At 56.0% G+C, this 20,660-nt stretch overlaps 3 protein-coding genes across 6 annotated transcripts; all 3 read left to right on the forward strand.

The window, feature by feature from the left end:
• Positions 351–4,257, forward strand: DPH2 (DPH2 homolog). Of its 2 annotated transcripts, XM_005678562.3 has the most exons (6): positions 351–1,070; positions 1,269–1,381; positions 1,900–2,123; positions 2,322–3,005; positions 3,096–3,272; positions 3,354–4,257. In XM_005678562.3, exons 1-6 carry the CDS (start codon positions 924–926, stop codon positions 3,476–3,478), a joined length of 1,470 nt encoding a protein of 489 aa, XP_005678619.2. In that variant the 5' UTR covers positions 351–923; the 3' UTR covers positions 3,479–4,257. The 2 variants fall into 2 exon arrangements, with proteins under 2 accessions (XP_005678619.2, XP_017898589.1); XM_018043100.1 differs by lacking the exon at positions 1,900–2,123.
• On the forward strand, positions 6,218–9,542 carry ATP6V0B (ATPase H+ transporting V0 subunit b). The gene is made up of 8 exons (XM_018043116.1): positions 6,218–6,399; positions 7,155–7,203; positions 7,436–7,519; positions 7,647–7,724; positions 7,929–7,998; positions 8,111–8,162; positions 8,372–8,562; positions 9,244–9,542. Exons 1-8 carry the CDS (start codon positions 6,333–6,335, stop codon positions 9,268–9,270), a joined length of 618 nt encoding a protein of 205 aa, XP_017898605.1. The 5' UTR covers positions 6,218–6,332; the 3' UTR covers positions 9,271–9,542.
• Positions 10,392–20,351, forward strand: B4GALT2 (beta-1,4-galactosyltransferase 2). 3 transcript variants are annotated; one of them, XM_018043143.1, is made up of 8 exons: positions 10,635–10,707; positions 11,618–11,800; positions 12,299–12,654; positions 12,856–13,091; positions 16,014–16,204; positions 16,347–16,469; positions 16,581–16,685; positions 19,474–20,351. In XM_018043143.1, exons 3-8 carry the CDS (start codon positions 12,351–12,353, stop codon positions 19,622–19,624), a joined length of 1,110 nt encoding a protein of 369 aa, XP_017898632.1. In that variant the 5' UTR covers positions 10,635–10,707; positions 11,618–11,800; positions 12,299–12,350; the 3' UTR covers positions 19,625–20,351. The 3 variants fall into 3 exon arrangements, with proteins under 3 accessions (XP_017898639.1, XP_017898621.1, XP_017898632.1); XM_018043150.1 differs by lacking the exon at positions 11,618–11,800 and having other exon boundaries at positions 10,392–10,813; XM_018043132.1 differs by lacking the exon at positions 11,618–11,800 and having other exon boundaries at positions 10,410–10,707.

The raw sequence follows: 20,660 nt of genomic DNA on the forward strand, positions 1-20,660 counted from the left end.
GTCCGACTCTTTGCGACCCCACGAATCGCAGCACGCCAGGCCTCCCTGTCCATCACCAACTCCCGGAATTCACTCAGACTCATGTCCATCGAGTCAGTGATGCCATCCAGCCATCTCATCCTCTGTCGTCCCCTAGTGCTCAATATTTGCCTAATCGACAGACTGTTATGAGGATAATAGCGGATGATTTCAGTACATGTGTTATGCAGAGGACCGCTTTATGAAGTTTTATATCGAAATTAATTTGCCCTCGCAATCCTATTAAAAGTACTACTGAGGAAACAAGTCATAAAGACGTTGAATAACTTGAGTAAGTAGTTACATGGCATAGCCCAATATTCAAACCCAGGCAGTTTGGTATTTAACTTAAAAATTATGCAATGCCACCTCCCAAGGTGATAGAGTGCACACGAAGTCCTTAACAGTGTAGGCGGATAGGAACTGCTCAAACCGGCGTAGTTATTTTCAGGCAATCGGTGTGTCTGAGGGGGCATGGAGGCTGAACGGGAAGACCAGCGCCAGGAGACGAGGGCCAGGAGAACTACAACACCCACAAGGCTCCGCTCTTCCTCTGAGGCACTTCCGATTGGTTTCAGGCTCCGAGACTGACCATTGGTTCTCGGGATGGCTTGGCGGGGATTGGCCGTGCAGGTTTAGACGGTTATAATTGCCCGCAGTCCCGCCTCAAACACCCGGAAGTAGTCTCCGGGGGAGGCCCATGTGTAGTGGTAAAGCGGAGAAACAGGAGTTGCCATGGGAGAGGAGCTGGCTAAAGGGCTTAGGGCAGATTGACTCCCCAGTGCCTCCCCGCCCACCATACCCACCGATCGATCCTGACCCCTTGAGGGCTGTTTTTGAGCACGCGGGGCCTGAAGCTGACGGAGGGAGGTTCCGATTGCCTGCTGCCACCCAAACTGTGCCTCATGGAGTCTACCTTCAGCAGCCCTGCAGAGGCGGCGCTGCAGCGAGAGGCAGGCTCTGCCGGGCTGCGCACTCCTCTTGGAGACCTGGACCGAGTGTACGAGCTGGAGCGAGTCGCTGGATTTGTCCGCGACCTGGGATGTCAGCGGGTGAGGGCATGTTGGGGAGCGGATGGGTCTGCCAGAGGATTGGGATCTTGGGGTAATTTTGTGAGGCTGGGAATGGGGGAGATGCTTCGCTGGGTGGAGGGGCTTGGAAGGTTAGGTAGGGACTCCTGGAAAGGTTTCCCTTGAAGACACCTTCGGTGCAGGAGAGGCTGTTCCTGACTCCATGGTACATGCTTACAGGTGGCCTTGCAGTTCCCTGACCAGCTATTGGGAGATGCTGGGGCCGTGGCAGCACGACTGGAGGAGGCTACCGGGTCGAAGATGTTCATTCTGGGAGACACAGCCTATGGCAGGTGTGAACTTGAGCTTGAGTGTCGAGGGTGAGGTAGGGATCCAGGGCTGATGGTGTTTCTCCTTTATGACAGTGTCTGCCCTCAATAGCTTTGTTTCTTCTTCATGATGATTCCTTTCCTGATACTAGCTCTTCTTAGTGACACTGTCTTTTCATTTTTAATTGGAGGATGAGATGGTTAGATAGCATCGCTGACTCAATGGACGTGAGTTTGGGTAAACTCCGGGAGTTGGTGATGGACAGGGAGGCTTGGCGTGCTGCGGTTCATGGGGTCGCAAAGAGTCGGACATGACTGAGCGACTGAACTGACTGAATTTCTTAACAATATTGTGTTCATTTCTGCCATACATCAACACGTATCAGCCATAGTTTACATACATCCCCTTCCTCTTGAATGCCCTGCTCAGCTCCCACCCCATCTTTTCATAACATGGTTTTCTTCACTGACCACATTTTCCATTGATGACAGCAATACTTTTCTTAATGAGAAGCTCTCTCATGATGGTATCTTCCCTGCAGCTGCTGTGTGGATGTACTGGGTGCTGAGCAAGCTGGAGCTCAGGCCCTTGTACACTTTGGCCCTGCCTGCTTAAGCCCTCCTGCCCGCCCACTGCCCGTGGCCTTCGTCCTTGGTCAGCGATCTGTAGCCTTGGAGCTCTGCGCTAAGGCCTTTGAGGCCCAGAACCCAGACCCCACAGCGCCTGTGGCGCTGCTCAGTGAGCCATCCTGTGCCCACGCCCTGGGTGAGGGTTTTGCTTGTGCATGCGGGTAGGGTGGGCTGACCAGTTTGTGCCTTAATTCCTCCATTTCAGTACACTCCTGTGGAGTTCTCAACATGGGCTGGGCCCCAGCCTCTCCTTTTGGGCCCCAGTTAGTCTCCTGGGGATGAGGGGGATCCCGTTTTACCAGGCCCCAACCCTGACACCACCTTCTTCTTCCAGAGGCCTTGGCCACCCTTCTGCGCCCACGGTACCTGGACCTGCTTGTCTCCAGCCCAGCTCTTCCCCTGCCAGCAGGCTCCCTCAATCCAAATCCTGAGCCCCTGGAGCGTTTTGGGCGCCGCTTCCCTTTGGCTCCAGGGAGGTGTCTGGAAGAGTATGGTGCCTTCTATGTGGGGGGTTCTGAGGCCATCTCTGACCCTGATCTTGACCCAGACCTAAGCCGGCTGCTTTTGGGCTGGGCACCAGGGCGACCCTTCTCCTCCTGCTGCCCAGACACAGGTCAGACTCAGGATGAAGGTGTCCGGGCTGGGCGTCTAAGAGCACGCAGACGCTATCTGGTAGAGAGGGCCAGAGATGCCCGTGTGGTGGGGCTGCTGGCGGGCACACTGGGTGTGGCCCGACACCGGGAGGCCCTGGCACACTTGCGGAATTTGACACAGGCTGCTGGCAAGCGTAGCTATGTGTTGGCCCTTGGGCGACCCACGCCTGCCAAGCTTGCCAACTTCCCTGAGGTGGACGTCTTTGTGCTGTTGGCCTGTCCTCTGGGTACCCTTGCCCCGCAGCCTTCTGGCGGCTTCTTCAGGCCTGTATTAGCACCATGTGAGCTGGAAGCTGCCTGCAACCCTGCATGGCCACCTCCAGGCCTGGCTCCCCACCTCACACATTATGTGGACTTATTGCCTGGTGAGTGGTGGGGGCACTGCCTAAGCTAGAAACACTTGGGGCATGAAGCTGGGGGGCCGATATGAATCTTTTTTTCCCCCTCCCTTCCAGGCTCTCCCTTCCACGTGCCCCTCCCTCCACCTGACTCAGAGCTGTGGGATGCCCCAGATGTATCACTCATTACTGGGGACCTCCGACCCCCACCTGCCTGGAAGCCATCAGATGACCCTGAGTGCTCAGCCCTGACCCCGAAGCCCCAGCTGGAGCTGGCTGAGAGCAGCCCTGCAGGTGAGTGTGGCAGATCTCCACTCCCATCTGAACCCTTGCCCCCTGTTCAGGTCATTCAGCCTCAACCCCCTCTCTCTGCAGCCTCATTCCTTAGTTCCCGGAGCTGGAAAGGACTGCAACCCCGCCTGGGTCAGACACCGGTGACAGGAGCTGTAAGTGGAAGACGAGGAATTGCCATCGCCTACGAGGATGAGGGAAATAGCTGATACCACGTGGGACCAGAGCCACAGGTGGACTTAAGACCTTTAGTGCTCCCTGCACCAACCTCACTCTTCTGCCAGGCAGCCCCTCACTGAGGACAGGCTCCAGCTCTGTCTTGTCTTGTCCTGTCCTGTCACTGGCACAAGGCTTAGCCCATACTGGCTTGGTAAAGGTCTGTTGTTTGACGAGGGAACAGTTTTAGGTCTTCCCTGAAGCCTCTGGGCCGTCTGTTCTCCTGGGAGCAACCCAAGACCTCTGGCCAATCCAAGTTCCTGCTGTGCAGTTGAGGGTCTGCCTTTTTCAAAGGCAGGTGCTAGATGTTTTAGACCACGGTTTTTCAACCTTGGCACTGTTCATGTTTTGGGCCAGATGATTGTTTGTGATGGGCTGTCTTGTGCATTATAGGATGCTTCGCAACATCTCTGGTTTCTGCCCAATAGATGCCAGTAGCATACCCCCTCCAATTATAATAAACAGAAATGTCTCCACATGTGTACAAATGTCCCCTATGGGGGCAAAAGCATCACCAGTTGAGAATCACTGTTCTACACTTAGCTACACAATACATGTGGTTTTCAAACATAAATTTGAAATAAGATTAAAAGCTCAGTTTCTCAGTCACACTAATCATATTTCAGTACTCAGATAGCCACATGAGGGGACAGCACAGATCCAAGACATTTCTGTCACTGCAGAAAGTTCTGTTGGGCACTGCTGGTCTACACTGACTCCAGTTCGTTTCTCAGGGAGGTCACAGAAACTTGAATAAACCAGATAATTTTTCTCCTTGTTTTCTTTTTATTTATCAAATACTGCAAGTCCTGCACAGGTCCTGTTAGTTGAGATCTGAATTATATTTGATAGGAGTCCTGTCCTCACAGTGTAGCTGGGAAGAGAGGCAGCTAAAAAGGCAATTACCACAGGGTGAAGCAGTATTCTTTATGAGGAAGGAAGTCCCCAGGGGCAGCTGGAGCCCAGAAGAGGCTTCTTAGAGGGTGTTACCTCAGCTGGATCTCTTGAAGGAAAAAAAAAAAATCAGAAGTAATGGAGTGAAAAGGATATTTGGACAAAGGGTACACCACGCTCAAACACACAGGCATAGACCATCATTGTGGGTACTTAAAGCAAAGTGGAGTTGCTAGGTCTTAAGGGTTTAGAGGGATGAAGTGAAAATGACTAACTAGTTCCCTGCATTTGCTGAAAATCTGGACATATTGGCATTGTCCCCCTGGTGGCTCAGATGGTAAAGAATCTGCCTTCAATTCAGGAAACCTGGGTTCGATCCCTCGGTCGAGAAGATTCCCCTGAAGGGAATGGCTACTCATACCAGTATTCTTGCCTGGAGAATTCCATGGACAGGGGAGCCTTGCGGGCTACAGTCCAGGGATTGCAAAGAATCAAAAACAGCTGACTGACTAACACTGTTAGGGTGTTGTAATTTCTGCCCTCAAGGATTGTACAGTCTACTGGTAGAGGCAGTTCTGTAAATTGATTGTGGTAATCAGGACAAGGTGGGCACCAGTCGTATATTCTACCAATATGGATTGAACACCCAGGGTGTGCCAAGCACTGGAAATCAGCAGTGAGTTTAGGAATCCTTTCATGGTTGCTTACATGTTTGTGGTGGAGAAGACAGAACAGTATGCAGAATGGTGATAAGGGCTATGGAGCAATATAACACTGAGAAGGAGTGTAAGAGAAGGGGCTACAGTATTAAACAGGATGATCAGAGAAGACTTTGAAGGTGAGCAAAGATTGAAAGAAGTTTTGAGTGAACCATGTGAATAATCAGAAGAAGCTGAGGGAACAAGTGCAATGCATTGAGGGTACGATTGTGTTCAAGAAATAGCCAGGAGGCCAGTACAGCCATTGGAAAAGACCCTGAAGCTGGGAAAGATTGAGGGCAGAAGGAGAAGGGTAGGACAGAGGATGAGCTGGTTGGATGGCATCATCGACTCAGTGGATATGAGTTGGAGCAAATTCTGGGAGATAGTGAAGGACAAGGAAGCCTGGTGTGCTGTAGTCCATGGGGTTACAAAGAGTCACGACTTAGCGACTGAACAACAGGGCGGCCAGGGGAGGGAGTTAGCAAGAAACTATTCGGCAACGCAATCAGGGTAAGAGGCCTGGTAGACCATTGTAAGGACCACGGTTTTTATTGCGAGGGAAAGGGGAGCCACCGAGTTATTTAAAGAGAGTGACATGATCTTATTGAAGTTATGTAAGAATCGCCAGGGTGGCGGGAGACCCTAGAGCGGGCGCACTCCCCTGCTTCTGGCTAGGGAAAGCTTTCTGGAAGAACGTATCTTAAGATCATTAGGTGTTGGCCGACCTTGGGGTGAGCACAAAGAAACGTGCTTTAGGCAGAGGAAACAGCATGAGCTCAGCGAGGGACGGAGCAGACACCCTCGCGAGCTGGGTGGGACGGTCAGGGAGGAGGCCCGCGGGATCAGCACTGGCTTGGAGGCTAAGCTAGGGCGGCGGTGAGCAGGCTCGGGTGGAAAGCAGGGCTGGTGGGCCGGAGCTGGGTGGAGTGTCCGGGAGTACAACAAGCGGGCGCGGCCCGACCCTTGATGGACCGGCCAGACAACGATCGAGGTATTTAGCAAGAAAGGTTTCGGGCCGCGAGACTACAATCACCACAATCCTCTGCGCCTGCAATTCTGGCGTCGCCAAATTCCTAGACCGCCGGCGACGAAGCGCCGGGCCCGACGTGAGGTCACGTGATGCCCGCGGGTCACGTGGATCAGTCAGGTGACACCGTGGGGCGGGCCGACGGGCTACGGGAAGGACGGCGGACGCAGGGACGCGGTTTGAGCTCAGGCCCCCCTCAACCCGCGTCCCGCCGTCTTTGCCGCCATGACGGGGCTAGTGCTGCTCTACTCCGGGGTCTTCGTGGCCTTCTGGGCCTGCCTGCTCGTCGTGGGTGAGGCCGGGCCCTGGAGGGCGGGGACGGCTTCGGGCCGAGCTGACCCGACTGGAGCCCAGCGGGGAGGTTGGAGTGTTGGGAATATTAGGTCCTGACGCGGGTTCCAATACCTCAGGCTCCTGGACTTGCCTCGCGTCTGTCTGGGCCCCTAACCCGGACAGAGGAGGCTCGTATCTGCAGCTACTGGAGGGGAGGGGCGCCGGCGGGGCTCGGTGGGGACCGCGAGCGATCGCAGCCCTGGTCCCCTTCTGTCACTGGGCTCCGTTCCCCGGCTTCCCGCGCCCTCCCTGTCTTGCTCCTGACGGGCCTGCCTGGGTCGCGAGCCAGCTGCTCCAGTTCCTCTTTTCCCGGTCGTTTTGCCCTCCCCCCACACCAACAGCGTGTTGGGTAAACAGCGGCTCAGACTGGGCTGGCTGCATCTGGTGTGGCCTGGCCCGAGCTATTGCTCCCTCCCCTCCTCCAGGGTATTCAGGCCTCCTACTGGCTCCCCTTGACGGGTCTCCGTCTGGGATATGGTGTCACAGAGGGAGATAGGTTCTTGAGAGAATGGCAGAAAATGGAGGCCTGAGCAGAGGAATCTGTATAGGCAGCTGTGGTTTCATTTTGGGGAGAGCCAAAGGACTCTGTCTTGACTTAGGTGTATGCAGTCCTTTGGGGAGCTGGCCCATCTCCTGGGCAGCAGCGTCTTGCCTAAGTTGTGGAGCTTCTGTCTAGAGAGCAGGCCCCTAACCCCGTTTTTCTCATTGCTGTAGGAATCTGCTACACTATTTTTGACTTGGGCTTCCGCTTCGATGTGGCATGGTAAGGGAGAGGTTTCCTCTAGGAGCTTCTTTGACACCTGCCATCTCTGATCTGAACTCCTTCCCTCCCCACCTGCCCCCACCCCCCAGCTGTCTGGGGTGTGGACCATTGGGAAATATGAAGTGTTTTGTTTCAGCATCCAGGACTGGAGGGGTTGGAGTAGGGTCTGGGTGGATTTTGTGCCCACTCCTCCGTAAGGACTGAATTGTCTTTCCCCCTGTCTGCACACCAGGTTCCTGACGGAGACTTCCCCCTTCATGTGGTCAAACCTGGGCATTGGCCTAGCTATCTCCTTGTCTGTGGTTGGGGCAGCATGGTGAGTGTTGGGGTCATGGGACAGGGGAGGGGCTGAATCATAGCAGGGGGTGTCATTGGGTTCTTAGTCATCTTGGGGGCAATGACAAGTTTGGGCTTCGCTCATTAGTTTCTTATTTGTCCTTCAGGGGCATTTATATCACTGGCTCTTCCATCATTGGAGGAGGGGTGAAGGCCCCCAGGATCAAGACCAAGAACCTGGTCAGGTAAGTGTAGGACCCTTGTAAGGTTGTCAGAATCAAGTGGGAGCTGCCTGTGTATTTGACCTACATTACATGTTGCTCCTGACCGGCCTCCTGATGGGGTCGGATGTCCGTGGGGGAAGGTGGTTGGAGATTTTCCAGGGAGGAAAGTTGGCTTCTTTCTCATCTCTTTCTCTTCACCCCCTAACCCCCCATTACCACTGCCAGCATCATCTTCTGTGAGGCTGTGGCCATCTACGGCATCATCATGGCAATTGTCATTAGCAACATGGCTGAGGTATGGAAGACTAGGTGGTATGGGTATCAGTTCCAGTGTGTTTTATATTGCTTGGTTGGGGAGGGGGAGTGGAGTAGGGAATGGTTTCTGATTATTTCTCTGCCTCCCTCAGCCTTTCAGTGCTACTGACCCCAAGGCTATTGGCCATCGAAATTACCATGCAGGTAGGTGGGTGTGTGAAGGCAGAAAACTGGGGCTTCACAGATGATTCCCCCTCCAGCGCACATCCCAGCTTAGAGTCTTCATTTTGATTTTCTTTGGCCTGCTTTGCAGAGTTGGGTTGGTGGTTGGTCCCATTAGTCCATGTTGGATCCTTGGCTTCATTTTCCCCTGTGTCTGATTCGATATCAGTGCTCCCTTTCCATCCCTCCAGGTTACTCCATGTTTGGGGCTGGCCTCACAGTGGGCCTGTCTAACCTCTTCTGTGGAGTCTGCGTGGGCATCGTGGGCAGTGGAGCCGCCTTGGCTGATGCACAGAACCCCAGCCTCTTCGTAAAGATTCTCATCGTGGAGATCTTTGGCAGTGCCATCGGCCTTTTTGGGGTCATCGTTGCAATCCTTCAGGTGCTGAATCCCCCTGGGGAGCCTCTTTCCTTGTCCCCAACCCAGTCTCACCCTTCTGGAGGAGCCACAGTGCTCCCTTCTACATCTGTAACCATAAGACCCCTGCACAGCTTTTGCTGCCTCCTCATCTTCTGGTTTTCTGCTTTTGAAGCTTTCCATTTATTTCTGTCTTTAACATGGCATCACTGATAACATCTTTTTTTGTCTGTTACATTGTTTCTATGTATGAAAGATGTGGTCTCTTTTCCTGTTCTGTTGTTTCTTCTGTTCCTCTGTGTCTTTGTAGTCTAGACCAGGTTGGGATCTTGTCTGTTGTGGTCTGTCTTGGTGTGTTTGACTGTATTTTCAGTTGGACAGCATGTCTGAGATGTGTGTATCTTGTTTGTCTGACAGTGTGTGAGTGTGGCTAAGGATCAGCCTGAGGATCTTGAGGGTGACTGTGGGCATCTGACTGAGTTGACTCTTAAGAAACTGGCATGTCCATATGCCACTTCTCTGCATCGAACCTTGTAGTTGTGTCTCTGTCCCCGTTCACTGTGTTTGTCACAGCATGTCCATCGTGGTCCAGTCATCCGCTGGCTGTGGTCTGGCCATCCTGCCAGGGGTCTCATCTTCTGTTGTATATCATTGTCTAATCAATTTTTTTGCCCCTGCCTGATTTCTCCTTTTCTTCTTTTGCAGACCTCCAGAGTGAAGATGGGTGATTAGATGGTCTGTGTGGGTGGGGCCGTGCCTCACTCGTATTTATTTGTGATTTTCCCCGGGACAGCTGGAGCTGTGCCCCTTAGGCTTCCAGGGGGCTCGGTGTTCGGGGCCTCCCTACACTCACTTCGTGCCGCCTGTCGGCTTGGAGGCTCTGCCTGGCTGGACCCTCAGTGTGGGGAGGGGGCTGCAGATGGCTGTGTGGCTTCACACCTGTGTCCCTCCCCCACCTCGTCTTCCCAGTGCTTGTGAAATAAACGTGGTATCAGTCTGGGTCAGTGCTGCTGCTTTTGTGTTCCTTCGCCACCACCTTTCACAGAAGAAGGGTAAAGAGACTTGTAGGCCTCAACTTCATGCCAGCCTCTCTAGCATTCCAGTTCATATACGCTGTCTCTGCTCTGGACAGCACTGCCTCCTGGGTGGGAAGGGAGTGGTGCTGGGCTGAGGCCTCTGTAGCTCTAACCCTCTATTGAAGGAGCGAGTCTGGGGATGTGGGCCCCTTGCTTGATTGTGGGAGGAGGTGACCAACCCCATGCCCTCAGGGCTCTGGTCAGCTCAGCCCCAGTTGACTGCATTTATTACCTGGTTCTCCCCTGGGGCATCCACCATCTCTTCCTCTGGGGCCTTGGAACCCATTCATTCATCTGTGTTCATCCCTGCAGCACCCCATGCCAGAAACTATTTTACATTCCCAGGGCTGTGCCCAGCTCCTCCCACAGCTGTCCAACCTCTTACCCAACCTCCTGTTCCCCTAGAAGCCCCTGCCACACACACTTCGGTTCACACCTTTAAGCGTCCTGGCCAACTAGCAGCCCTCTCCACCGGTGGACCTTTTGATTCTGCTCCCATTGATGAGCCAACAAATTCCTGACCTCCCTGCCGAACTTCCAGGTGCCCTTGTTTGGCTGAGTTCCCTCTCCAACCCAGACCAGACCCCATTCTTCCAAAACGGGTTGGACCCATCCACAACCTCCGGTTCGGAGCCCTTGGATGAGTCTGATCAATTTCTCCCGCCCCTCCCTTGTCCTCGGTACCCTCGCTCCGCGGCCGCGCTCGGCGGCCAGCAGGGGCGGGCGTCGGAGGCGCGCGGCGGGTACGGGCGCGCTGGAGGCGGGGGCCGCGGGACGCGCGCGCGGGCGCGCCGGCCGGGCCTGCCCCTCCGAGGCGCCGTAGCGCGGGAGGGAGGCGGCGGCGCTGTGGTCCGTCGGTCGGCGGGTCCGTGGGTCTGCCCGGCCGCCCGGCCCCGCCCTGCCCCCCGGGGCGGCTCGGCTCCATGGCCCTCGGCGGCGGCGGCGGGAGGCGGCCTGGGGGCCGCGGGGGCCGCTGACCGGGAGGAGGAAGGCGGCGGGGCCGGGCCATGGGGAACGGAACCGACTGCAGCCGCCGGAGCCCGGAATCCAGCCGGAGCCGGAGCGGCGCCCCCTGCTGAGCCCCGAGCGCTGGGTGAGAGGGGGGCGCTCGCGGCCCCCAGCTCGGGGCCCCGAGATTCCAGACCCGGCCCCGCGAGGGGCGCCCCGAGCGCGGCCCCGAGATCCCCGCCCAGGACCCGGTGAGAGGCGCTGGCGGCCAGACCCCGGCCGGCCGTCACCCCACCCTACCCCCACCCCTCGGCTCCCCGCGTCCCCCTCGGGCTCCTCTGCCCGCCCCCAGCCAGCCTCCCTTATTGTCCTCGCTCCACCCCGGCCTCGTGGCGTGGGGAGGCGCTCCACTTACGTCGCCCCTTTGCCTCGGCCCCCAACCCACATCTTCTTCTCCAAGCCCCCTCCCCCCTAGGCTCCACACCCACCCGGTCTTCGCTGCTTCCCGGTCCAGGGGTGCCACGTGTTCAGGCCACTCAGCCTTCCAGCCCCGCCCAGGCTCACCTCGCAGCCTGACCGGCAGCCTGACCCAAAACCCCTGACCCGGAGGGAGCGGTGGGAGTGTTCGCACGTGGGGTCTGTGTGACTGTGTAAGCCCAGGAGCGCGGCTTTGTTTGTGAGTGGGTGGCTCGGTGCATTATTGTCACTGTCACCCAGGCGTGTCTGTGACTCTTTATGTACTTCTCTGTGTCTCTGAGTGCAGCTACAGCGCATCTGACTGTAGCAGGGACCCAGGGTGTTTGTATGGTTGTGTGATAGATACTGTGTATCTGAGGGAGACTCAGCCTGCTCTGGGAAGCACTGCCAGAAGTGCCCCCAGAAGTGTTACTGCTGTGGGAACCCCCCAGTTAGAGCCACGGCCTAGGCAAAACCCTCTCCTGACATGCTGTCTCCAGGGCCCAAGCATTTCCCTTTCTGGGAATCAGAACCAATCCTTGAGGTCTTATGGGAGGGATGTCCTGGGCCCCATCCTGTCTTTTCACCTCTTGCTCCAGAGGGAAGTGATCTCGTAAACATCTTGTTCAAATTTGGGCCACCTGCATGCTGAGGGCCACTTCCCAGCCTGCTCCCAGATGGCCTGGCCTACTCGCCACTGGGACCTGACCAAAGAAATCACTGCCCACCCCCATGATCCAGGAGGACTAAATGAAGTCTTGAGTACCAAGTGCTCTGGCATGGTAAATACTCAGTAAATGCTCTCCTGCCCTCAGGCCAGGACTCCTGGGTTGAGGATGCTGGCCTGTGGGCGTTTGTTCTCTGGGGCACAGAGAACCCATGTGGGTCTGTACATAAGTGTGTTTCTGTGTTCAGATATGAGCTGGTGTGATCAGAGGTCATGTGCCCATGATCCATGGTGCGAGGGAGGGTGTGAAGTTGGGTAAGAAGGACACTTACCCAAGTGTGAGGGTAGGTGAGGCTCTCCTTGTGTGTATGTGTCAGTGAGGATGAGGAAGGAAAGCCCGTGTGGGTTAGTACTCAAGTGTGTGAAGATGCATGAGCAGTGAGTTGCCAGGGACCGTGTGTGTGTATTTACAGGTAGAATTTAAGTCAAGGGGTGTGAGCAGGTAAGTGTGAGGATACACGTCTAAGAATGTGAGCAGTGCACAGAAGGTGGGTGGGTGGCCTTGCCCCTCTGGCCCTGACTTGCTGGGTGTGTCTCTCCCACCCCTGCCCAGGCCGGCAGCCGGATGCCCGGGCCCATTGGGTGGGCCGGCGGCCGCCTGCGGGATGAGCAGACTGCTGGGGGGGACGCTGGAGCGCGTGTGCAAGGCCGTGCTCCTTCTCTGCCTGCTGCACTTTCTTGTGGCCGTCATCCTCTACTTTGACGTCTACGCCCAGCACTTGGCCTTCTTCAGCCGCTTCAGTGCACGCGGCCCCTCCCGTGCCCTCCACCCAGCTGCCAGCAGCAGCACCAACTGCTCTCGGCCAAACGCCACTGTCCCCAGCTCCGGGCTCCCCGAGGCTCCCAGCGCCCGGCCCGGCCCCACGGCTCCTGTCCTGCCACCCTGTCCTGACTCGCCGCCTGGCCTTGGTGAGCCTGCCGGGTGGGGCTTGCCTCTAGGGGTGGGCCAAGGTCTGGGGAAGTGAAGTCTTGACCCCCGGGGGTGCCACAGGTGTTGTGTGTTAGCAGAGGGCTATTCTGGGATTCCCTGGCCCACCCCAGGTAGAGGGAGGGGGCTGGCGTCCTTGGGTTCCGGTGGAGACCTAATTCCCGCCCCTGTCCTGCCTGCAGTGGGCCGACTGCTGATTGAGTTCACCTCACCCATGCCCCTGGAGCGGGTGCAGAGGGAGAACCCAGGTGTCCTCCTCGGTGGCCGCTATACGCCGCCTGACTGCACCCCAGCCCAGACGGTGGCAGTCATCATCCCCTTCCGACACCGGGAACACCACCTACGCTACTGGCTCCACTACCTGCATCCCATCCTCAGGCGACAGCGACTACGCTATGGCATCTACGTCATCAACCAGGTGTGCAGCCGCAGCCTCCAGGCTGGCCACCGGCCACCAGGGAACCCATGAGCACCTGTGGGTGAGGGGCCCATGTGCCTGTTGTTGGATCTGTGCGGTTGGGGGCATTCATGGATGCCTGAAGAGTTGTGTGGACGTGCAATGTACGTGTGGGGGTCCATGTATGTCTGATACAGGCCCTCCTCCCCGCAGAGAATCCCCAGACTTGAACTTGGATCCCTTTAGACTCCAGGATGGTGGTGTGTCACTGGAGTAGGAGCAGGGAGCTGTGAAGCCACCAAGCGGCCCAGTTTAACCCCAGGGTGGGGAAGCGACCATTGAGATGGGTCTTGAGGGATAAATAGGCATCAGCCGGTGGAGAGACTGGGGAAGGCAAGCATTCTAGGCAGAGGGACAGGGGAGGCCCCAGGCCCCAGTGAGAGAACTGGTCTCCTGTGTTCGGGAACTGTCAGCTGAGGTGAGAGGTGCCTCATGCAGGGTGGGTAGCAGAGGTGAGGTTGGGAGGGCTAGTGGAGGCCACAGCCACAGGGGTCCCAGGAGGCATCTCAAGCAGCTGGATTCCAGCGTGAAAGTGGTGGGGCACCGTTGTGTCTTTTTGTGGCCATGCCGGGTCTTCTGTGGGGGCAACACAGGCTCTCTGGTTTTGGTGTGGGCTCAGGAGCTGGGTGCGCAGGCTTAGTTGGGATCCCCATGGCATGTGACATCTTAGTTCCCCAACCAGGGATCACACCCATGCCCCCTACACTGGAAGGCAGAGCCTTAACCCCTGGACCACCAGGGGAGTTCCCACAGTGAGGTTTTAGGGAGAGGGTGATGTGTATGTGTGCTGTTTAGAAAGATTGCTCTGATTGCATGTGGACAGTGGGATGGAAGGGGAGCCTGGAGGTAGGGCGCCTGGTTGGGAAGAGGCTGCTGTGTTCAGGGTGGAGATGGTGAATGTGCCTGCGAGTTGGGCAGGAGTCGTGCAGATGAGAGGGGAGATATGATACAAGTAGCTGAGAGGAAAGGGAGGTGCCAGGACACCTTGAGGCTCTCTGTCTTGACTGCTGGCCCTGGGTATGGTTGCACCTGTGAGATGGGAACACAGGATCTGGGCCGGGTCTGGGGGAGAATGTGTCTTTTTTGCATGTGACGAGTTTGAGTGCCTGAGGGAAGTATAAGAGGAATGGTCAGCAGGCATTTGGACAAACGAACTGACCTAGGAGTGAAGTCTGAGGTGGAGAGGGATCTGGAAGCCACCAGTATATAGATGGTCCCTAAAACCAGCCATGTCCAGCCTGCCTGGGGTGGGGCCTGGGAGCTGAGAGGAGAAAGCCAGCATGTAAGGAATGGGTGGAAAAAGAGAGACCACAGAGGCTGCAAGGGTTGGCCAGAAAGGTTCGAGGAGACCCAAGAGAACTTGGTGTCCCAGCACCCAGGAATAAGCGTCAAGAAGGCAGCGTGGCAGCTGCTTGAGCGCTGCTGGGGGAGTAAGGAAGGATGTAGACCGAGAAGCGTCCAGTGGATTTAGCAACAAGGTGGGCCCAGCAAGAGCCATTTCAGGGGCATGGTGGGGGCGGAAGCAGATTGCAGTGGGTTGCAGAAGGAATCAGATCTGACAAAACGCAAGTAGCCAATTGGAGACAGCTCTTTATTAAAAAAAATTCTGCTGAGAAGGGAAGGCAAAAGGTAGGGTGGGGTCTAAAGGAAGGGCTTTCTTTGGGTGGGAGAGAAATGGGCACATTTATGAGCCTTGTGAGAGAAACCTAGGGCTCCTGGGTGGTGAGAGAGGTTAAGAAGGAGTGCAGATGGAGAAAATGGACCATTGCTCCAAGGGCTGGTGGGAGAGAAGGTTCAGGGCAAGGAGGAAAGAGAGCAGGTGGGGCCGGGCCGTTCAGGGTCCAGGGGAGCAGCTCTTGCCCTCTTGAGCCCAGGTTGGCTGGTAGGGAGGAGGTGCTACTCCTCCTCTCCTTCCAGGAGAGTCTTCTTGAAGACCAGGAGCCTCTCTGGCTCCAGCCTGGAGATCATGAGTTGGTGCAGGGACTTTAGGGGCCAGCCAGCTCCTTCCATGAAACCCTCCTTCCTCTGGCCAGAATTCAGAGTCTGGGGCTGCGTGGCCAGGAGGCCAACCTCAAGGAGACCTGGTCCCACAGCCCCATTTCTTGGGGGACTCCAGGCTCACTATGCCTCTCATTTTGTTGGGGAGACAAGTGAATTGAGCCTGGTCCCAGAGGCTGCCCAAGGGATTGGGTGTGGATCTACAAGAGCCAGAGGGGACAGGTGATTTAGTCCCCATGGTCTCTGCATCTTAGATGCTGGCCATTTGGGGACATTCTTCGTTCATTTCACTCCACGACAGGCTCAGTAGGGAAGCAGTGTGCTCAGGGCTGCTCATCTTTAAGATCCTCACTGGCTCAGAGAAGATGCCTGGCACCAAGGACAGGGCTGAGGGGCATGATTGAAGGAATGAATGAAACGAGAGCCCTAAATTATAACCGTTTGAATGGGCCTGGCATATATGAAGCACAGGGGAGGGAATGAGTAATTATACTGGGGCGGGGAGGTTTGCTAACAGAGGCCTTTCCAGACATGAATTTGAGAAGTGGAGAAGGAGAGCATTCCAGACAGGGGCAACTGCTAACACTGAGGCCTGGAGGCAGGAAAGAGTCTGGCATGTTCTGGGGTTGTGGAGAAATATAGGATAGCTGGGCTTGGGGGATCTGAGGTCATTGGCCAGAGAGGAGATGGAGCCAAATTCTAAAAGGCTTTGCAAAGCTAGGTCTAGGATAGAGCTGGATTTGATCCCTAGAGTCTGGAGGCCCCAGTGGAGGATGAGTTGACGGGTAGTGCTAGGTCTGCAGGGACCACTCTGGACAGTTGTAAAGTGGCAGATGTTTCCAAGTCTCAGGCCCAGAGCTGACCTGTCTCCTCTACCAACCCCAGCACGGTGAGGACACCTTCAACAGGGCCAAGCTGCTCAACGTGGGTTTCCTAGAGGCACTCAAGGAGGACTCCACCTACAACTGCTTCATCTTCAGTGACGTGGACCTGGTCCCCATGGATGACCGCAACCTGTACCGCTGTGGTGACCAGCCCCGCCACTTTGCCATTGCCATGGACAAATTTGGCTTCCGGTGAGGGCTCCCTTCTCGGCTGGACCCAGGCCTCCCCGTCCTGCCCTGGCCGTCACTCCCAGCCCCGTTCCCCCGCTTGTTGCCAAACCTCTGTCTGGAATCCCCTCAGGCCCCTGATTGACGCATGTCTTCCGTGCCCCAGGCTGCCCTATGCTGGTTACTTCGGAGGTGTGTCAGGCCTGAATAAATCCCAGTTCCTGAGAATCAATGGCTTCCCCAACGAGTACTGGGGTTGGGGTGGTGAGGATGACGACATCTTCAACCGGTGAGCGGGGATGGGGTGGGGAGTCGATGGGGTGTGGATGGTGGGCACAGACTAGGTGGGGCTCTTCGCCCATCCTGGTGCCCACTCCAGCCTGGCTGTCCCTGACCCCAGGATCTCCCTGGCTGGGATGAAGATCTCGCGTCCAGACATCCGCATAGGCCGCTACCGAATGATCAAGCACGACCGGGACAAGCATAATGAGCCCAACCCTCAAAGGTGACCCCCAGTGACCTCAACCCCAGCCGTCCTGGCCCCTTACCCCTTAGAGGTGATGTCCCGGTGCTGCTGATCCCCGGAGGTGATCCCAGGGCCCCTGACCCTTGACTCCTGAGATGACTCCCGGCACCCCCACCCCTGGCCCTTAGTCCCCAGCTCAACTCTCACCCCTGGCCTGATTCTGCAAGTGACTGAAATTTAAAGGTGGGGCTCAAATTGTCACTGAGTAACTTGCATTCCTCTTGGGCCCTCACAGACCTCACTCCAGCCTGAACAGATAGGACAAGAGACAGCAGGCCCAGGGCACAGCTCCAGGGCCTAGGGACCCAACAGAGATTGCCCCGAGCAGTGTGGGGTGGCGGGAGTGGAAAGACACTGCTGAGCCCTCTGAGATTGAATAGGTGGCTGGTCTCTGAGGAGGAAGCCACATCGGTGTCTTAATGGTGGCTGGGAGAAATGCCTGAGAGCATGTGAGATGGGTGGTGGAGGGCAGGAGGCGTGTGCGGGGATCCAGAGCACTCAGACCTAATCCCTGCTGGGCAGCTTGTGTGAAGTTCAGTCTAGGGAGGGAGACCAGAAGATAGAGCACAAGGTGATCAGGGCAAGGTGCTGTCCTGGCAGAAGAGGGAGTGATGGTGGGAGGCTTCCTGGAGGAGGTTGTTGTTCAGTTGCCAAGTTGTGTCCGACTCTTCATGACCCCATAGGCTGCAGCACGCCAGGCTTCCCCGTCCTTCACCGTCTTCTGGAGTTTACCCAAGTTCATTCCATTGAATCGGTGATGCCATCCAACCATCTCATCCTCTGTCACCCTCTTCTACTTCTGCCTTCAATCTTTCCCAGCATCAGGGTCTTTTCCCAATGAGTCAGCTGTTCACATCAGGTGGCCAAAGTACTGGAGCGTGGAGTATTCCTGGAGGAGGTGATGGTAAACTGGAGTTTGAAAAGAGTTATTCATTCTACAAATATTTGTCACACACCTACCTTGGGTACAGTACTGTATTCACCAGGCTGATGGAGGAGGCTAGTCTGGATAAAAGGAATCAGATGTGTAGGAGTCTGGAATGTGTATGTCCATTGTATACGCTGAGAGCTTGAAACTCTTCATTATTACATTCTGAAGGCTGGGAGTGATAGGAGGGGGATCACTGCTGATCCCAGGTTGGGAGTTTCAGTTTTGTCCCAGGGGTGCTGGGGAGTCATGGAAGGGCTTTCATGTGGGGAAGGGATGGGACCACATTTGGGTTTGGAAGGATCACCCTTTGAGTTTGAAGAAGGTGAAGGACTGGCAGAGCTGCTGAGTGGAGCAGGAGGAATGTAGACCAGGCTCAGAGGAATCAGTGGAGCCCAGGGGGCATGCTGCATGTGAAACTGGCATGCGCCCACCGGACCAGTAGGATGTTCTCTGAAGCCAGGGTGTCAGAGTGGGGAGGGAGGTGGCCATACTGATGTAGGGTTGATATTTGGCAGAAGCATGAAGTACTGGGCATCCAGGGAGCTGATGTAAAAGCAGTTAAGTTGAAAACTATGGTGAGTAGGGAAGGGACGACCGGCTGGGAGAAGAGGGGCTTTGGGGTATCTGAGGAGGAGCACTCAGTGTTGGACTGGCTCCAGAGAGGGATCTGAACTGAGCCAGGAAGGATGGAGAGGATCAAAACAGTTGGGATGAGGGTGGCAGTGGGGCTCTGGAAGCACAGGCCAGGGGCCATGCCTAGGCGCCATCCTTGGTTAGTGATATCTGCATGGCCAAGGTAGCGAGATGTTTCTGGCTTAAGGAACTCTGTGGATGCTGGTTTCATCCAGCTGGTTGCTTTTGCCTCAGATCTAGGAGTTCTGGATTCTTCTTGCTCTCACCCTGCGTATCTGGGCCATCAGCAGGTCTTATCAGTGCCACCCCTTGAAAGGTATCTGAGCCGGCCACCTCTCCCTTTACCTTGGCACTAGTGCTGCCTCTTTGGAGCTCATGTTCCCTGGCCCTCCCTTTCCCAGACTGGGCCAAAAATCCCTCAGTGTTTTTTAACTCAGAATAAAAAGCTGTTCCCTCTGACTTACAGAGGCTTGCCCATACATGCTGTAACCTCCCAGCTAATCTTACTCTGGGTTTTCTCCTTGGCCCATTAAGCTCTAGCCACTCTGCTGTGCAAATTCTCATTTTCAGTTTAGGGTCAGCCTGTGCTTTTACCTCTGCCTGGAAAGCTCTTCCTCTGCTCTCAGCTTGATGGCCCACACCCACCCCTTCCAGGGCAGTCATCCTGTCTGCCATTTCCCTCTGCTGTCTTCCCTCAGTATTCTGGTGTCTTCCTTGTCCATTACTTGTCTGCCCTAGTGGTATAGACTTGCCATGAGAGGAAAGACTTTGCAGTTCTGTTCATGGCTGTGACCTTGGTGCTTAGAGAGGGCCTGGCACATGGCGACTGCTCCATAAATAGATGGTGAAGGCGTGATTAAAGGATGAGGAGCAGAGAAGGGGGCACAGAGATGGTGGGTGTGGGGGGTAACGATGATGCATATAGTACAGGACACATTGTATTTGAGGTGTCTGTGGGGTACCCTGTGTCTAGGTCTGCAGTGAGAAGCATTGGTGAGCGTGTCATGATTCTGGACTGAAGGGGGTGAGATCTCTGTTTTGAGGGTTGTTGCAAGAGCCAAAGAGCACCAGGCAGGTGGAGGGGGTAGCAAGGAGAACTGAGTCACCCCAGAAAGAAGCCAGGAGGGCGTGAGCCTTGGCCCCAGTGATCCTTACTGGGTTTGGTGGTGAGCCCTGATCTAGACCCACTTCTCCCCTGTCTAGGTTTACCAAGATTCAAAACACGAAGCTGACCATGAAGCGGGACGGCATCGGGTCAGTGCGGTACCAGGTCTTAGAGGTGTCTCGGCAACCACTCTTCACCAATATCACAGTGGACATTGGGCGGCCCCCTTCGTGGCCTCCTCGGGGATGACACCAGTGGACAAAGGCTCCCAGTGCCAAGGATTGCCTGTCAGAGGACTGACCTACAGCCTGGCTGGCAGCTGCTCTGTGGTGGATCCCCCAGGACTGAGACTGTGGGCTCTGTTTTCTGAGGGTCTTCAGTAGGCACCCCCCAGCTGCACTTGGAAGTTTCAGAACCTACTTTGGGGGAGCTTCCATCCTGGGCAGGCCCCTCAAGGGTGGCCATCTCTGGGGTCAACCCCTCCTGCTCCTCCCTCCCCAGTTCAGCCCCCCTCACTGTCAGGGTTGGGTCAGCCCCTGCACTGCCTCGCCGAGTGGCCTGGGCCAGGTCACTCCACCTCTCTGTGCCTCAGTTTCCCCCCCCTTGAGTCCCCTAGGGCCTAGAAGAGTGGGAGGTATGGCTAGGGGGCAATGTTGCTTCCAGGGGGAATTCTCAGACCTGAGGATCCCCCACACTCCCAGGGGAGGGGAAACCTTTTTCACTCAACATTGTAGGGGGCAAACTCTGGGGCACCCCCTGCTGAGGAGCAGCCCCAGGAGGGGACCAGAGGGGGTGCTGTGTTGCTGCCTGGGATCTTGGGGTTGGGCTTTGCATGGGGGCGGATGGGGCTTGGATCAGTTGGGTTCCAGCCCCACCCCGCCTCTCAGAGGGAAGGCAGTAGCCCCAGGGCCGGCTCGTGTTTGTACATTGCACAGAAACTTGTGTGGGTGCTTTAGTAAAAAACGTGAATGGAGAAGCCCTTTGTCTGTTTGGGGATGGGGATCTGGATCCCTAATGCCGGAACCTGGTGTGTTTTGGGAAGGGCGCCTGGCCCAATCTGTCTTGTCTGGACTGTCCTGGTTCCCCAAATCCCTAGAAGCGGATTCACTAGACTTACGCGGGCTGGAAGGACAAATTTTACCCTGCTGCTGCCTCCTGACCGGAAAAGGCAAGGAAGTAATAAACCCACCGGGCTCAGAGTCTCGGTTCTTTCACCTGCCCTGGAGTCTAAAGGTGCCCAGGGATGAAAGGTGCTTGGGGTCAGATTGATGTGCTTGGTTGAGAC

This window comes from Capra hircus, chromosome 3, assembly GCF_001704415.2.
Source record: "Capra hircus breed San Clemente chromosome 3, ASM170441v1, whole genome shotgun sequence".
NCBI classification, from domain to species: Eukaryota; Metazoa; Chordata; class Mammalia; order Artiodactyla; family Bovidae; genus Capra; species Capra hircus.

Bases quoted from the DNA above. Each gene is read 5' to 3' on its own strand.
- ATP6V0B (XM_018043116.1), top strand. From the start codon at position 6,333: ATGACGGGGCTAGTGCTGCTCTACTCCGGGGTCTTCGTGGCCTTCTGG. The intron at 6,400-7,154 runs GTGAGGCCGGGC...TCATTGCTGTAG, and splicing joins GGCCTGCCTGCTCGTCGTGG to GAATCTGCTACACTATTTTT. The intron at 7,999-8,110 runs GTATGGAAGACT...TGCCTCCCTCAG, and splicing joins TCATTAGCAACATGGCTGAG to CCTTTCAGTGCTACTGACCC.
- DPH2 (XM_005678562.3), top strand. From the start codon at position 924: ATGGAGTCTACCTTCAGCAGCCCTGCAGAGGCGGCGCTGCAGCGAGAG. The intron at 1,071-1,268 runs GTGAGGGCATGT...ACATGCTTACAG, and splicing joins GCGACCTGGGATGTCAGCGG to GTGGCCTTGCAGTTCCCTGA. The intron at 2,124-2,321 runs GTGAGGGTTTTG...TTCTTCTTCCAG, and splicing joins ATCCTGTGCCCACGCCCTGG to AGGCCTTGGCCACCCTTCTG.
- B4GALT2 (XM_018043150.1), top strand. From the start codon at position 12,351: ATGAGCAGACTGCTGGGGGGGACGCTGGAGCGCGTGTGCAAGGCCGTG. The intron at 12,655-12,855 runs GTGAGCCTGCCG...TCCTGCCTGCAG, and splicing joins TGACTCGCCGCCTGGCCTTG to TGGGCCGACTGCTGATTGAG. The intron at 16,686-19,473 runs GTGACCCCCAGT...TCCCCTGTCTAG, and splicing joins AATGAGCCCAACCCTCAAAG to GTTTACCAAGATTCAAAACA.